This window comes from Nilaparvata lugens, chromosome 5, assembly GCF_014356525.2.
Source record: "Nilaparvata lugens isolate BPH chromosome 5, ASM1435652v1, whole genome shotgun sequence".
Taxonomy (NCBI): domain Eukaryota; kingdom Metazoa; phylum Arthropoda; class Insecta; order Hemiptera; family Delphacidae; genus Nilaparvata; species Nilaparvata lugens.
In genome coordinates, this window is record NC_052508.1 from 61904597 (window position 1) to 61922326 (window position 17730).

Below are 17730 nucleotides of genomic sequence, written 5' to 3' on the forward strand. Positions count from 1 at the left end.
TTATATTATGGATATTCAGAAAATGGATTGTGCGGTATATTATGGATATCTCCAGCTAACAGGCTTGATGAAGTTCAAGAAAAACATCCATCTGCTGAAGAAATAATAAAATCGATTTTGACATTGTTTCCACTAATTTGTTCTTATCTACAAATTTGATCAATCTCCACTATTTAGATTGAATGATCGAGATCACTTAGAAAATCGTTTAAAATGACTATAGGCCTACTTCAAGGAAATAGATCCAGGATTCAAGGATTGAGAATAGAATTCGAAAGAAGAGAAAAGAAATTGACTTTGAGAAATGAAACAAAGCAATTTTCGCTGGAGCCTTATTTTCATCAACTTCAAATCATGAAACAAATCTTTGGCCGAGGAAAAAGCACGACAACCTATCAGCAATTCAGCATTGCATTTAGACGTTCATCCAGTGAGACTACTTTCAATGTATGTGGTACGTCACAGAATCAGATGAAATATACCTGTGTGAGCTTGACTTTTTCTATTTTGCAACTGATTTATGTGATGTTTACTTTCTCTATCTTTAATTCTGTTTTGTGTTGATTATCAATGTGTTTTTTGTCAAGTAGTAGTCATTTCCATACATTTATTTTTGTTGGTTTTCATTCTTTTGTTATTGTGATTGTTTTGCTTCATAATTCCTTCAATATTTTTGTAGATATCTATTTGTACCTTTTCTATAATCTGAAAATCTTCTGAAACTTTTTATTTTTGTAGTTTATTTATTAGTACCAGGTTTTAAAACTAATTTTTAACTTTTATCCAATTTTTGCATGAATTATTTATTCGTTTGAGGAATAATGTAGCCTATCATATTTTGTCCAGTATTGCCTGTTTTGCTGAAAAGTAGACTATATAATTCTCTTGTATTTCTCAACTTCTTGCATTGTTAAAAACCTTAAATTTTTCTCTTCCTATTTACTATTTGTACTTTTTAATCATATATATTTATATGCCCATTTTCTAAATGCAAAACAAACGATTCCTTTCAGGTTTTTTTTTCAAAATTACTCATCCATTACCTTAGTAATTACTAATTAATGAACAATTAACTTGATCTACTTGTTCAAGTTTGCCATTATGTCACACTCATTCATATTGCTTATGTCACATTCATTCATTCATATTTTGTATATTGTTTGCTAATATTAATGTTTTGTGTTGTTACATGGTAAAAAATCTAGAAGCATGCTTTATATTATAGGCTCTCATTATTAGAATATTGCATGAAAACTTATTTTGAAATTAATCTAATCTGTAAGTTGAAAAATGTAGCCTACTTAATTGTAACGTTAGTGGATAAATGATGTTCCAACCATTATAAATAGTGATTATTTAAACAAAATTAACTTGAATAGCATTTCCTTCCTAAATAGAATCACACTAAAAAATGTTAATAAATTGATTTTGTCCATTGATAGTTTTCAATGTTTTACTGTCAATCAATCATTGTCAATCTTTTCGAACAATTTAAAAATACCACTTTGTCTTTATTTCATCTCAACAATTCAGTTAATTCATAATTGATTTAAAGTCACGTTATTTTGAGCTGTTTTCTAAAATATGTATTTCTCGTTGCAGTTCTTACCTTCTATTGAACTCCTCTATAAAATGTAACTATATTTTTAGAACAATGAGATTCGGTTGTTCATGAACTTTACTTCCATAAATTTTTTTTTCAAGTGTAATGTTGCCGATAATTTGACATACATGTCACGAGGGTGAAAATTCATGATAAATAATCGGCTGCATTACACAAGGCAGTACAACTTGGCTGCTCAGAAATTCATTTTCATAAATAATTATAAGCATTTTTTAACAGTGCAATATAATTATTCAAATTCTCTGTGTTCAGTTCAATGTGAAGGAACATTGGTCAAACAGGAACTGGAACGTGGTGAGTAAAACAAACTAAAAATTTCGTTTAGCCTTTATTAGTTATTTATTAGGTACATTCTCAACAGAATTTTTCAAAATTCTCTTACAAAGATAAAATTTTAATCAAAACCAGACAAAAATCAAATAGAGCAAATTCAAATTGAAAAAATGAATATACATGATTGTATATATGCTATGAATTATAACAAATTTCTCATCTTCAAGATACAAATTCATATTATATCCAGACTAACAATTGAATTGGAATTTAAATCCAATAAAATTGTATCTATTTAATTTGATATAGTTTATGATATATCATAATCTTTTTGAGAACATTCTTGAAATGTAACCTATCTTTAGTAAATTTTACTGTTTACGAAATTTAGGAGAATTTCAGTCTAGGGCTAAAGGCCAACGCACATAGTAACATACGGACGTTTGCAGACAGATGGAGGAAATATCCATTTCCAGGTTATCGCATGTTGCAGCGCACACAGACGGTTTGTGTGTATGCTCACCTCTGCATGCGTCTGTCTGCATATGTTTGTTTGTTGCTGTGTGCGTCCTCCTTCAATTTGTTGCTCTTCTCCAGACATAGATATTAGATATATAATTTTTAACTGTATTAATAAATGAATAAGAAATATACCAGTTACACAGTTAGATTTAAATCCTATAAAATTTCAAATTTTTATCTAACTTGCAATCCAATCTATTGAATAATTGAATAGAACAAATATAAAGAATAATCATTTGCTATCTTGAATAATTCATATTAGTTTATTTATAATAAATAAATTGCATATCATGAAACAATATAGATTATGCTTCTATTTTTGTCCTGTGAACAGAAGCTTTCTGGAAAACATCGCCAGTTTACGGTACCCCCTCACCAGTTTACGGCGCCCCCTCGCCAGCTGCCGCAGCAGGCGCCAGTCCCGACTATGCTAATTTGGCGGCGGCTGTAATGCAGCCATCGCCCGCCTATGGTGGCCCAGTTTATGCGCCGCCGCCCACGTTTAGTCCGGTTGGAAGTGTGGCTAGTCCTCCCGAACATCAGGTTTGTTTTTTATTCATTTTCTTATAATAAGCCTTTACCTTTTATTTACAGTTTATTTTACACTACCTTAAACATTTACTTTGTGAACCTTGAACCTTGGTAATTTTTTTGGTGATACAATTAAAAGTTGTATGATTGTCTCAAATCATAAATCATTTAAAACTTATTGATCTGGTATTTTTGTTTTTTTTTTTATAAAAAACACAATTATCAAATTCAATTTTGGAAAATTAATCATTTATTTACAATGCTATGTTTATTATAATGGCAGTCTTATCATACATTGGCATAGCCACCTCTAATACATTATATTTATATATACATTATTAGGTGGCCATGACATAGGTCGTACTATATTGACTTACAACAAACAATGAATAATTCTAAAGCGGGCCATTCACCATTCGACAATTTGGTCCAACCACGTTGGGCCACCACGTTGGATCTTTCATCACTTACGCTCCGGCTGGTCAGACCAACATCCCCACTCACGTTCCAAATCGAACCTGACTAGGTAGCTGACCTTGCGAGGTCGGACAAGTCGGTTCACCAGACTTGTCCGACTTGTCTGGCAGCATTCGCCTCGCCCGCAACAACCCCATTCATGGTCCGACATCAAATTAATAGACCTAAATTTGACAAAATATCGGATAATCAACGATTTTCATCTACTTTGTAAAAATAATTAAGGACTGCAAATTTTGTGAAGTGAAGATAAGTAGAATACCTATTTCGGACTATGTGTAACCTTATCTGAATTTGGGAGAGAAATAGCACACCAGGTTACCTTATTTTTCTCTCCCTATCATTTTGATGGTGTACTTATTGTATGAATGAATGAATAAAATGAATAGTAGAATAGTTGGATTGAGTCTAATGTTTTCCCCCATTCATCAATGGAATGAATAATTGAATTAACTGTTACTTTGTTCTAATAGTTTATTTCAATTTCACAGGCATCAGTCTCCCCCCTGCCGCAAATGGGTCATCCCATGGAGCAAATGAACAACCTAAGCATGATTCAACAACAGGTCAACATGGACAACAACAACCTCAACATGTGCCAGCCGCAACATAGCCCCATGCAGCACAACATCGTGCAGCAACATAGCCCCATGCAGCACAACATCATGCCGCAACATAGTCCCCTGCAACATAACATCGTTGACAACATGATGCAGCAACAACAACACAGTCCGCTACAACACAACATTGTTGACAACATGGCCCAACAACAGCAACAAATTGTTGACAACATGGCCCAACAACAGATTGTTGGCAACATGGCACAACATCAGCAACATGTCGTAATGGACATGGATACTCAGCAACATAGCATCGAACTGAGTGCTGGCAGATTGGACAGTAGAGATTTGCGAGATCTGGACTTGGATTCTGTCTCTGAAAATCTGTCTGCTAATTTGATTCTGAACGAAATAGCAGGTAATAATGAGCAGGTTATGACTAGTCTGGAGGCCAGGCTACCTTCTAATAGTTTACTATACTACAACCAGAACAATAATAGCAATGGCAGCAACTTTCCTCCGACGGGTGGCACGAGCAATATGCTGTGAACTTCTAATGCAAGTTGTAGCTGACGTTCACTGCAACTTGTGACGGAATATGCTGTAATGTATAGATAGTTGTGTAAATAGATTCGTTTCTGTAGGATTCCCTTGAAATCAATGTTGTTTTCCATGACGAAACACTTGATAATAATTATTTTACAGATACTACTTGTATTTCTCAGGCCCGTAAGCTTAATAGCAGTTTGTCCCAATTTCAACTTGGGGTCGCTTTCTCCAAAGTTGTTTCAACTATTCAACCCGTTTCATCAATTTATGGTCGCATTTACTATGTTTCAATTGAGTCAGCTGATGGTTAAGCTAGAATTTAAGTTTAAATTTTTTAGAGAAGGCGACTCAATCTAGGATTAAAGCTATGGTCGCATTAATTATTTAGCCTTATGTGTCACAAATGGTGGTTAAACTCGAAAAATGATCAACTACTATTATTGAGCTTACGTGCCTTAGTAAATAATTAAATATACAAGGATACATAGTTCACAAAAACTGCACTCGAAAAATGATTACTATCATTGAGCATACAAGCCTTGGTAAATGATTAGATGTTCAATGAATAAAATTATCCACGAAATCTGCCAATAGACATGGAAAGTAGAGACGGAAACTCACAGGCGGCCAGTATCTACATTCCCTGTCTATAAGCCGCTTTATATTCTGGCATACCTCAAAATCGTTCACTTTCTTCGCATTGAACATACCTTGAACCTCAAAGGTAAGGTTAGCCCAACGTTAGTAGACTGTCCACTCACTTTGAGGTTAGCAACATGCTGAGAACATTCACTGCAACAGAACATATTGTAGTGTGTAAATAGAATCTGTACTACCGGTATAAAGTTTTCTCAAAATCTTTCATTCTGTCAGGCATTCCTTAAAATTCATCCCTCAAAATCTTTCATTTTATAGGAGTTTAAACTTTTTTTATTCTTGTAGATGACTTTGGACAAAGACAGTTAAACTAAAGCAACTATGATTATAAGATATGGGTAACTATTACACAGCTATACACTTAAACAACCATTTGACGTTGTGAGAGCTGTGTTTGTTCCGTAAATTCAGGTGAACCGTGAATGGGAGTTTGTGAAGTTTAGTTTCAACTGTCGAAAATCGGTTTTATTACTAAATTTTAAATAAAGTTTGAGTGCAGAGTATCCGTAAACACTGAAACACGTACGTTTTTTGAAACACACAACTCGGAAGTTTTTCTTGAAATAGAAGAACTCAATAAATTCATGATTGCAGACTTCTCTTACACCAAGAAATATTAAGATATATTTATGAATGATCGTGATTTTCATGAATGTAAATAGTGTAAAATGAGAATAGTATCGTTAGTTTATTATAAAAAAGCGATATTGCAAAATAGTAATCTGGAATGTATACTTACTGTATCTATCAATATCAAGTAAGTAAGAAATGCTACGAATATATTTAGATATTACTCAACCAGATTATATTATGAGACTCAACTTGATGTTATTGTTAAAATTGCTCTTATTATTCAAATAAGATATATAAATTTTTAGGTGTACAGTATATGCACAATTCCAATTTGCATTATCACAAATATAGTTGATAATAACTATTTTATAGATTAATATTGTTTGTTTTAATCAGTGAAAAAGTTATAGATTAGTTTCTAAGTCATCGATATCTATTTTTACATAATATGTAGATATGATAGAATATTGAGTTTCAATTTACTGTACTTAGATTATGTTCATCTATAATGTTGTGATAACTTGAAAGAAGCCGTAATAGAATTTGGGAATTTATTGAATCACTGAGCGTGATATCTAATCGTTCGTATTAGAAAAGTGACGTGCTCTCAGTACCCCCGTTGGAAGGGTGACAGCTTAAGACCAGCTCCACTAATTGACTGTTATGAGCGTAGAAATTCTCTTTATTTACTTTTACTCCCAGACAGCTACGATTCGAGTACTGAATGGTTAGTACTGAAAGTACCCACTAACACGTTTAATCCTTTCCTCTCTTGACACCACGTTATCTTTATCCCTCCCATTATCCATGTACAAATCTTGGGCTCTTGTGGGCTTCGTCTTCAGTAATATTGTATTAAAAAATGAATAATTAAAGTAGACTGGCCTTCAATGGTGAGTGAGAACTAGTCGTATGAGTCTTGTGTTTAAACAAATTAAACAATAGATTATTATAGCAGAAACCATATGATAATTTCTACCAATCACTCATTCAAACAAAGTCCTGAGAGTTCGCCTCTTGAATTTTTATTTATTACAAGTTTACTCTGCTTAACGAACAAATATTTAACTTACTCATAAGAATAAATCTTATTATTTTATCGTGGAGACACTTTCAATTCTTTGTTCTTAGAGCAACCCTTTGTTCTTAGAGCAATTCTTTGGCAAAATAATAATGATTTGGTCTCAGAAATGTACTTATTAGAATAATGAGTATCATTCTCAATTGTACGAGAATTATTATCAAGTATTAATCGTTGACCGACACTTATTGTATTAATTTATGACTGATCAATATTGATAATTAGGTTTTTATTTTTTGAAAACTTCCTAAGTGACTTTCAAGTTGGAATAAGTGGCTTTCAAATCGATCAAGCCTCAAGCCATAGCGTTCCACTATCAGTAGTTTTGAAAATTTGATAAACTTAGGATTTATAGTATGTCCAATAATGTGTTTGAATTTTAATTGAACAAATTAGGAAAATTATTTAATTTTTATGGTTTCAAATTCTATTTTATTTTTTGTTTATTTTTTTTTTTTTACCTTTCTTGGTCTACTACCGTAGGTATGGAAAGTATTGCTTACACAAAACTATAAAGTTGTTACCCATGTTATTTGTGAACTTTCGTTTCAAATTTGCTTCAAATTTTATGTTTTGTTCAAGTATTAACGTCTTGTGATAAATTGAAATTGACTTTCAACGGTTTGCCTTTTAAGTTTGCTAAAATTCTATATAGCTATATTTGATGTATTAGCCTTTTGTGATACATTTAAAGTATATACTTCCTGTTGATAATGTGTGTTAATCATAATTATTCCTTTTATGTACTGTTCATTCTATCTGAAAAATACAATTCAAATTTATTTATTTTATTCTTCATGTTACTTTAGCGATAATTCGAAACAATAACTGAGATAATATGGTGCAATAACAGATTTCAAAGTATTAACTTTTAAAATTGATCCCTCTACTGTCTGGGACAGTTTTCATGTTTAAATAATAGTTAATACTATTTTATGAATGTTATCATGTTGATATTTCAAAATATTGTGCAATAATATGAAAAACCGCTGTGCATTACCCAGTTCTTAAGTATTACATAATCTCACCTTATATAATTAAACTCTAATATACATATTAGAACTTATGTGATGAAATATTGGACCAGTTGAGAATCCCAAGTAATTCAATACCCATAAATAGACACAATAATTTTATAAACTGGGTTGTGATTTTAGAAATATAATATTTTAATATAGAGTATTAAATGTATCCGTTCCATAATATTATTGTTAAAGTCATATCATAGGTTTTATTCGAACTTGTCAAATTTCTATTTTTTATAGTTCAGATCTCAAATGGGACCATATAAATATTTTGATTTCATAGATTATATTATATAATATTTTAATATCATTTTATATACTGTATAACATTTCAATGATGTGTGCAATCACTTATTTAGTTATAACAATAATATAATATATAAATTATTATAATCAAGTACTATACCTTCAATTAGTCCATGAATCACATTAAAGCATGTGCTGTAGTTGATAATTGTACATTTTCATAAAATTGAAAAAAAGTTTTTAACTTTAATATAATTTTTAATTAATCGTATTGCATTTTTTCGCCCATCGTTCGATTTAGTGATTGTTCTAGTTTTAAATTATACAAATATATGACAACGTTATAGTTATTAGTTAAATCAACAATGTTTTCATAATTTAATTAAATATTCTACTCATTTGTTAATTTGTACTGTACTTGTTTCAAAATGTATTGTTTTATTGAATGTATAGGTAACGTCCTCAGAGCTTGTTTAATGTTGTGATATTGAGGATTGAATTATTTAATTGTTTACCGTATATTACTATACTGCATTACTCTATTATATTGGAGACCAGTGTATTAATAATGTAGAATGTAAATAGTTTTAAAAAATTGACCTATTTTTAGAATATAGGAGATTTTAGAAATGCGTCAAACATTTTGTTTTTTAAAAAAGGCTCTCTACTTATTAGCATCTATAGTACAATATTTTCTCAGAGTCTTAGCATATAATATAGTATTGTATTCCGCTGAAAATTATACTTATTATTTCAATGAATGGTAACAGTTTGGATCAATTTACCACTATCTTCTATAGTGTGATCCGTAATTTTGTATTTTTATGTGATCATTCAACTCAAAATCTGCTTTATAGATTGCACTGAAACCTAAATATAACTAAGGTTTGTCCCATTCAGAACGCAGATGTGAATTTTCAATTAAATCGTTATTTATTTAGAATAATATCACAATGTTTTTAATTTAAATGGAAGGTGCATGGAACTGCATTAACTGAAGGAATTCACTTCCGATTGTAGTAAAAAATTATCTAAAATTCTAAGTAAATTATTACTTAATTAATAGGCCTAAATCAAATCTTGCGTTTTTTATGGGACACTATCAATAACAACAAAAAAATATTGAATATTGATGCCAATAATTGTAATTTTGAACAAACATTGATCAAGAGTTTCATTTTGAAACACTCAAATATAAGCTGAAACATTCCGTTTCTCATTAGACTACTTTATAAAACTATATATCGCTCATACCTGTAGACACATAAAATATATATTTAGTTTTACTAGTATCAATAATTTACATTAAGAAAAAATAATATTACTTGAAATAGATTTATAATTTTGTTAGTGAGATAGTAAAGATGCATTTTTATGTGAATTCCGAACCATCTTTGCAGGGCACAATGTAAGATAGTGCCAATTTAGAATTAGAGCGTCTCAAAAACGTCACTTTACATAGCATTCCAAAAACGTCCAATTTACCGTAAAGTTAATGTTATCATGAATATGTTGTACATTTTTATACATAGTACAAGTAGTCATTATGCTGTGTCGAATTCGATTTGAGATATTGAACAGCTTAGAATAAATTAGTGTTTCAACTCATAAGCAAGAATTAATTAATTCTCTTAACTTTGAAATAATGTCTATTAGATATAACTATTGAACTGTTACGAGCAATATAAATACCTTTATAGGATGATAACAATTTGTAGCCCATGTTTAAATTTGAATAAAAAATCAACTACCAAAACTTGTATTGATTTCATTCATATTGATTTTACTTATGGTTTGGTCTTAATAATTTTTTAATTTTATGGAATAGCAACAAAATTATAAATTACCGAATAAAACTCGTATATGACTCATTATTCTATGGGATGAGTCAAGGTATGCTGAAAATGTGTTTCAGTGCCTTGAAACGCGTCCGGGAATAACAAAAAATTTCAGCCAAGTTTAAGAGTGAAAGTTCTATTCATTTATTAGAAGTAGTGATACTTAATTATAGTAGCCAATAATTATATTAATTTCAATAATTCATTGATAATACACTTGACTTCAGAAGGAATTACAAATTGACTACCGTACTGTTTTATTGTAATAAATGTTTAAACAAATAATGATCCAGGTGATGAACCTCTTGATGGCAATATATTCATTCAAATGCATCTAAAAATTGTTGATTTTCAGTTGGAAGTGTCTTTGTACCAAACTAAACGTCTGATATTTAACAAATTGCATTAAGGTAACTCAACAATGAATAATGTATTTTTGAGCAGTAAAATCAGCCTATGAAGGATGGATTATAAAAAAATAATCATATAAATTGAGACCAGCTATAACAAAGACGACCAAATTTTTAAAAGTGGTCAATACTGATAAAACAGCAAATAATAGTCGACTTCATTTTTCAAATTCTTTTCTTGAGTGAATTCAGCATATTGAAGTAAGAGTATGCAGCTTTCATCACCTGAAAAACAATTGTTCCAATTTTAAACTTTTTCTCAATTGTTATAATCCTATTATATTAAGCGAGCAATTTCTGTATATATATATATATATATATATATATATATATATATATATATATATATATATAGGGTTATCTGGTTATATGGGTATATATTTATGTTCAACGGATCTCGAAAACGGCTCTAACGATTTTCACGAAATTTGGAACTTAGTAGGTTTATGATATAAAAATTCGATTGCACTAGGTCTCATCCTTGGGAAAACTCGCTCAGCGACATTAAAAGGATAATTCATCCTTGGCTGAAACAGCTGTGGATAGTAAAAAAGTGAGTGTGAAAAATCAAAATATCGCATCCCTGAAATTCATAAGATGACGTATAGCCAGCTGTGAAATATAAACACGATCATTTTAGAGGATTGTGTTCTGTTTATCAATAAATAACAATAACGAGCGAAGCTCGGTGCCCCGATATTTATAATAATATCGAGTGACCTGGCTGGCTCAGGTCTGGTGTCAGAGTTTTCAGGTCGCAACTGATCAATTCCAGGGCCTCTGACATGACCTAACGACTGCTTTTCAGGCAGCCGGGGCCGACGGCTTAACGTGTCCATCTGAAACACGGGAGTGGCCCCGAGATGAATATTCCGCCCGGGCCGGGATTTGAACCCTGGCCTCTGAATCATAAAGCCAGCATCTGATCCACTCGACTACGGCCACTCCTCAATTGATTGGACACTATTTCAATAATATACTGTACTACTCATCTATACAGTAATATTGTATATTACACTGATAAACATTAATATATTACACTTTCATTTCATCTTTACCTCTCAAGAGGAATATAATCTGACGAATGATTCCATACGAATGAATAAATCCTCTGTTCGAATTTTTCACTTCAAACATAAATTAAGTATTGATTGAATCAACAACTCATCATTGGTGTTTTTTCCTAGGGATTCTGATGGTTCAATGAAATTCTCACACAATTTGATTGGTGAGGAAATCAATTAATTGTTCCAGCGTTTGGAGAATGATATGTAATCGTTCATTTCAGATAAGCACCGTGCGCTTGGTTCTCTTGTTGTTAGGGTTGCTGTTTGAGGCCAGCTCCATTTAGCTACCTGGTAGTTCTTGACCCACCTAAAATAGTGTGGGTCTATGCACTCCCCATCAACATCCCTCCCATTACCCACGCACAAGCCTGAGCACATGTGAGCATCATTTTCAAGAAAAATCCCATGTTGAGATTCACTTTATACTGTCAGCATTCATTGTAAGCACAGATACAACTATTAACTATTACCAATTATTGTCTGAGATTATAAGTAACATGAAATTCAACCTATGCTAATAGTTCTAGATGAATCTTACCAGAGACAAAAAATATAGGTAGCCTAAATAAATACTGTTTAATGAAAAGTAAAGAGTACCTTTACTCTATGATTATGATCTTAGCTACTCCAGACCTTTCAAGCATTTATAACAATAACGAGTATCAAACTATTCTAAGTAGAGAGAGCTTAAAAAATATTCACCGTACCACAGAAAATGTCCTCAAGTTCAGAGCGTAGACACCGAATGGTTTCATTTCCAATTCTTTTGCGTTGCGGATCATTATGATGAGCATTGAAGATCGGTACCATTTGGGCTTATCAACGAACGAGCTTTCCCACAGTTTTGCTTTGAATTTTTCTCCCTAGAGAGAATAACACTTTTTTACATGAATCAATAAATTTATTTTTAGGGAGCTGGACTGATTCAATTTACTAGATTATCGACATATTTAAATAAAATACCTGATATTAAACAAAAATAAAATACCAGGTTTTTGCAATTATTGCAACCCTGCGCTGCATAATTCAAATAAAACTGGTGAATCAATCTAGCCTGAAAGTCTCTTTTGACTCTTTAATGTAAGGAAGCAAGCTGAAATAAAAATGCAGGCGAGTGAAGCGAGCCTGAAGGCTAGTTTTATGTAATATTACATACCGGTATAGGGTAGTTGAAAATCTAGTACAAAATGAAAATTAATTCAATAATTCTTTTACACTGAAGTTGAAAACAACTTGTTGTTCATTTATTAAAAACAACGAATCTTCTAGTTGGAACTTGAGCCATACAATAATTTTATTGATATACAATATGCAGTTAGCAGTTGGACGATATTAAACATGATTGAATAAATAATTGAAGAATGGATAGTAACAATATAAATAACATTGATCGGTATTAAGAGAATTGAAAATTTAGTTAACTATTGTTACTTCCACTTATATTTTATTAACAGGAACAGACGTTCTTTCAGTATTACCTCATTCAGTATTTCCTGGGAGTAGAAGCAATACACAAATAGAATTCCTGCCAATGGTATGATGTGCAATATATTTTGTGCCTTCAGAATGAGATCATCCATCTGTGAAAAAATAGGAAACTATCGATAAGCATTCAAAAATATTAGTAAAATGTTACAAACTTCAATTACCTGTAATAATAACGTTTTCTAGTTTAATTATTATTACCCCAATGATAGTATTTTATAATTATTTATTATTCAAATAATTATTTATTATTTATTATTCGTAGAGTTACACATACTGTAATTTGTTTTGAAGAGTTGTGACAATTTCAAGTGTATTGAATTTTATATATGTGTATTTATTTTATAGTGGTCAAATAATTTTTATGAAATGTTTTGTAAATTTGTCATTTTAGCCAGCGAAAACAGTGTTTCAACTAATTTTTTTTACGTTTTATTCAGATACTGTGCTTACCTTAGCTGACATGTAAAGACACACACAAATTTGAAAGCAGATTGTATTGTTGTAGATTGTGTAAATCATTTCAAAGTCTCTGTTCATACTGCTTGAACGTCTGAAATATAGTAAATAAATTCAGCTTAAATCAATTTCTAACTTTTGTTTGTACTTATTTACTAAGAAAGTTGAATTCCATAGAAAATGAGTTTCGGTTATAATTGATTCATTTGGATTCTAGAAAAAATAGTCTATTTATAAGAACTATTTTATAGATCTTATTTAAAAGATATATGTATCTATTAAAAGTTAACTTTGAAATATATATTATTTGAATATCTGTTATAATTCGACAATTTTTGTAAATAATAATATTTTTAAGATATCGGGTTGCTCTTATTCTGTTTTGTTTTCAAGATATTTTTGTTATCCACACTATCCATGCAAGAGAGGGTTTTCAAATACTGTATTTATTATATTAAGATAAGCAAGTATTATTACTTGTACCGGTAGCCTTATTACCAAATGTTGATCTCGGTCTCCTCCTCCTTCTCCAATGAATTGCTGAGTTTCTTTCTCTCATAATTATGCTCTCAAAACATAATGAAGCGGCGAAGGTAGCTGAGTGTTGAATAATGCATGTAATATAAATGTTTCCACTTCCATGACTTTCTACCCAATCTTCACCACTCCACTACCATATAATGTTTTGACACATTTTAATACATGCATTATTTTTCAACACTTTCAGCCTCAGATACCTTCTCCTCTGTTTCGACTCTTAAGCGCAACACCAAGTATTATTTTAATCTTTATTAAATGAAACTTGAAATAATTTTCAATTTATTTTACAATTTTTCATTTCTTACCTGCATATCATATCATGAAGCTTTATAACACTCACAATGTTGCTTCTTATCAATGAAGTATCATCACCATTCCCTTCTTTGTTCTCCTGAACATATTTCCCTCCTTCATCTTCCCTTATTTTCATCCCACCTTCAACATCTTTCACTTTTTTATCCCACTCCTCAACAGTCAAACACAGGAACTTCAAATCATAAATTGTAATTTTTAGCGCCATAAAACTGGACGTCAGATCACAGTAAACATATCCGGCAAACAGATAGACGTAGAACATTTGAAGTGCAGAAAGCGCTGAGTAGACAAATAAGTTTGCGTACTTTTCAGGATACCAGAAAGAGATCGGCAAGGACAATTCTGTGACGTCAAGCTGGTCACCTGACGAGATTTGGCGGGAAATTTTTAAAATGGCGGTCGCCAGCGGCGCAACTGACAGGGTACTGACTATTGTGATGACGACTATGTGGGTGATTCGGTCAACGTAGTTCAGTCCAGAGTTCACTTGTTGCTGAAGCTGTGACCTTGACGGAGTCGGTTTGAAAGTCAGATCTGAAGGCCGGCTGCGGTCTTCAACATAGGAGATCAATCTGTGGAAGATTGACTAATTCAATTATTCTATCTTATACTTTCACAAAAAGTCAGTAAAATTTCTCACCATATTGACCTCTAACCGGTCTCGTTGTAGGTAGGGAAGGAATCAAACTAGACGGCGGAGTAGTCGAAATTTGAAAAATGAAACTCAGCTAAAGCCTCATTTTTCAAGATTTTCAAGATTATTTATTGCCAGAACAACTTTACATTGTATGAGCACGTCAAAAAATAATAACAATAATATAACACATTGCAGTTATTTCATGGACAGTCCTCGTATAATCCAAGTAGTCTCACATTACAGGCCGAGTTGGGCTAAAGTGGCAAGCAGCATTATAAACTTCAGTCAGCTAGCACCGCCTGGTTCGTGGGTTCGAATCCCGTCGATGGCATGGATGTTTGATAATCTCATCAATTCACCAACGCACTTTCTACTACCCACGCACAAGCAAAAAGGTCATGTGGGAATCATCCGCAAAAAACATAAGCCTACAGTAGAAAAAATTAAAAATCCAAGTAGGTTACCTTTTTTTAAATGTTTATTTACGAAATATTTGGCCATCATCATGCCATTATCAAGCATTATTGATAATTGCATTATGGCCGAAACATGTCGTAAATAAACAATTTTTTTTAAAAAGGGAATTGAATTTTTTCTATTCAAGAGTAGCCAAAAAAGATAACATACAGACAAATACTTCTAACATAAATTACCTAGAGTGATACATATTAGACCTTATATTGTCTTTCATGATTTAATAGGCCCTAATAATCAAGTCTGATTTACTTTAATCTGAATAAGGATGTTTTGTTGAATATAGGTAGGCCTACTGTACTTCAAATTAATGAATTTGAATCACGTTTCTCAACATCCAACTTATATTTTGGGATCACTTTATCTTTAACTCAACTAATCCCTTTTCATTCTTCAATTTCCCATAGAATATTCAGTTAATTATTCCGACTTCTTTATTGAATGAAAAATGCCTTTCCAAAAATTAATTGTGCACCCAATGATAGATTCATCTGAATCATATAGGTTTTATAAAATCTACTTATTATTATATAATAAATGTGCAGTATAATGAAAATTATTCATATTTTAAAATAAATTTATTTTCAACCATTCATGATTTTATATAGAATGAAAAGTAATTTAATAGTCAAAATTGAATATTCCATACAATTAAACAATCAATAAATAAGATTTAATCTTATTAGACATCAACGTCTAATTCTTTCAATTATAAAATTCATCAGGTACCGGTGAACTTCTTAAATGTCTCATTGCATTGCTTACAATGGCACATTCCTTGCACTATATTACACTACGGTACCAATAGGTAGACCGATATAGATGAGGAGGAGGAGTTACATTACATTGCTTACAATACATTCCTTTCATTACCTGTAGGTCGACCGATCTAGAAGAGGATAGGCAAGTCCACAGATGAGCATGTTGATGTTTTTGAAGCGAAAAACCTTCTCTTCAAACTGATCAGCCTCCAGGTAATAAATGTTCTGCAGGGTGTTCACAATCAGGATGACTGTTAGCAGCAGGTAGAATTTGGCCAGTAATTTCATGCTCTCTCCTTCATAATGACCTCTTTGCATCAGAACTTGTCTCATTCTCTGTGTTGCTGTTGTCGTTATGTTTTGTGCCTTACAAGAGTGGAATTAATATCAATATAAATTATGTTATAAAATGAATAAGTTACTGTACTTACTACAGTCATTAGAATTATTACCGTACTTATCAATGATTAGAATATTCTCTATGTATAGAATATAGATTCCCTATATTTCTTTGTCTATTAAGCTGGGTTTACACCAAAGTTATTTACAAAATGTTACTGAAATAACTTAATCCTTGAAGATTCTATTAGATTGAACGGAACTTGACAAACACATATGTTCATCATGTGCATGGTAAGTTATGTTTAATCTAATAGAATCTATAAGGATTAAGTTATTAACATTTTGTTATTAACTTTGGTGTAAAAGCAGCTTAAGTGTACAGTATTTTACCAGTAGGTAGAAACCGATTACATTAGATTGCCTTTGCTTACAATACAACATACTGGCACATTTACCAGTAACATTTACTATTACTTGTAGCACTGTTTACTACTTGAACAAATCCCTAAATTTTTACAGTTCCTCTAGTAAGACAGTAGACAATCATTGTTTCTGGACATTGAAAGACTGCTATTACCGAGTATTTGTGCTGGTGCATTAGACATTACATCGCACTGATTTTCAATCATTTTTCTGTTGCTCAAATAAATAACTACTAATGAATGATGGAATGCTGCTTCCATCGTTTGAAACCTACAAATAGGTAATTATAAAATCATAATGTTTTGTAAAGTAAATGATTTTACAAAGCAAAAATGTTTAGCGCTGCATACTGTCAAATTGATAGAATCAATCGTTGCATCGTTGATAAATTCATAGTCAGTATCCTTATTCGGAATTTTAAAAAATGAACTTACCATCGTTATCTGGATATTAATTCAAGAGTTGATGATAATATAACTTATCTATCAATACTACCAATGATTTTTTGATGTAAAAATGAAAAATAAGTTGAATGAGGGTTTATTAGAATGTTATGATTCTTGATTTAGAAACACTTTTTACAAATAAAAATGTTTTTCTCTGATATTCCACCAACTAGCTAAACTCTTGATCTTCGGTTTTAACTAGAACTCTTCTCTCATATGCAAACTAGAGTTCACTTTAGTGAACTAACAGTCCACTAGTTGAGGATTTTTGCCAACATTTCAACCCCTAAAAACCCGTCTCTAGAAATGAGTGAATGTTGGCAACCCAATAAGAGGAAGCTTGTGAAATAGATATTGCCTTTATAAGGCAAAGAATAGACCGATTTACTCTCTCTCAGATTTGATGGCAAAAATA

At 31.5% G+C, this 17730-nt stretch overlaps 2 protein-coding genes across 3 annotated transcripts in view; one reads left to right on the top strand and one right to left on the bottom strand.

Annotated features, from left to right (window-relative positions):
• The window catches only part of LOC111052875 (embryonic polarity protein dorsal), a 42577-nt gene extending 33432 nt beyond the window's left edge, over positions 1-9145 (top strand). Inside the window, exons 10-12 of one of the 2 annotated variants that reach the window (XM_022339686.2) lie at positions 1877-1918; positions 2754-2962; positions 3919-9145. In XM_022339686.2, coding sequence (XP_022195378.2) covers positions 1877-1918; positions 2754-2962; positions 3919-4536 — 869 coding nt within the window. In that variant the 3' untranslated portion in view covers positions 4537-9145. Of the gene's footprint in view, positions 1-1876; positions 1919-2753; positions 2963-3918 lie in introns of those variants that run through there. The other variant, XR_005571415.1, reaches the window with a different exon arrangement.
• Positions 9146-10424: 1279 nt separating this feature from the next.
• On the bottom strand, positions 10425-16649 carry LOC111052972. The gene is made up of 6 exons (XM_022339804.2): positions 16217-16649; positions 14223-14804; positions 13372-13471; positions 12912-13013; positions 12141-12296; positions 10425-10591 (listed from the first exon to the last, which is right to left on the bottom strand). Exons 1-6 carry the CDS (start codon positions 16435-16437, stop codon positions 10532-10534), a joined length of 1221 nt encoding a protein of 406 aa, XP_022195496.2. The 5' UTR covers positions 16438-16649; the 3' UTR covers positions 10425-10531.
• Between the last annotated feature and the right edge of the window lie 1081 nt (positions 16650-17730).

Coding starts and splice junctions, on each gene's coding strand:
- LOC111052972 (XM_022339804.2), bottom strand. CDS start 16,437: ATGAGACAAGTTCTGATGCAAAGAGGTCATTATGAAGGAGAGAGCATG. Junction 13,472..14,222: donor CTTCATGATATGATATGCAG/GTAAGAAATGAA, acceptor ACTATATTTCAG/ACGTTCAAGCAGTATGAACA. Junction 13,014..13,371: donor GTCTTTACATGTCAGCTAAG/GTAAGCACAGTA, acceptor ATTTTTTCACAG/ATGGATGATCTCATTCTGAA.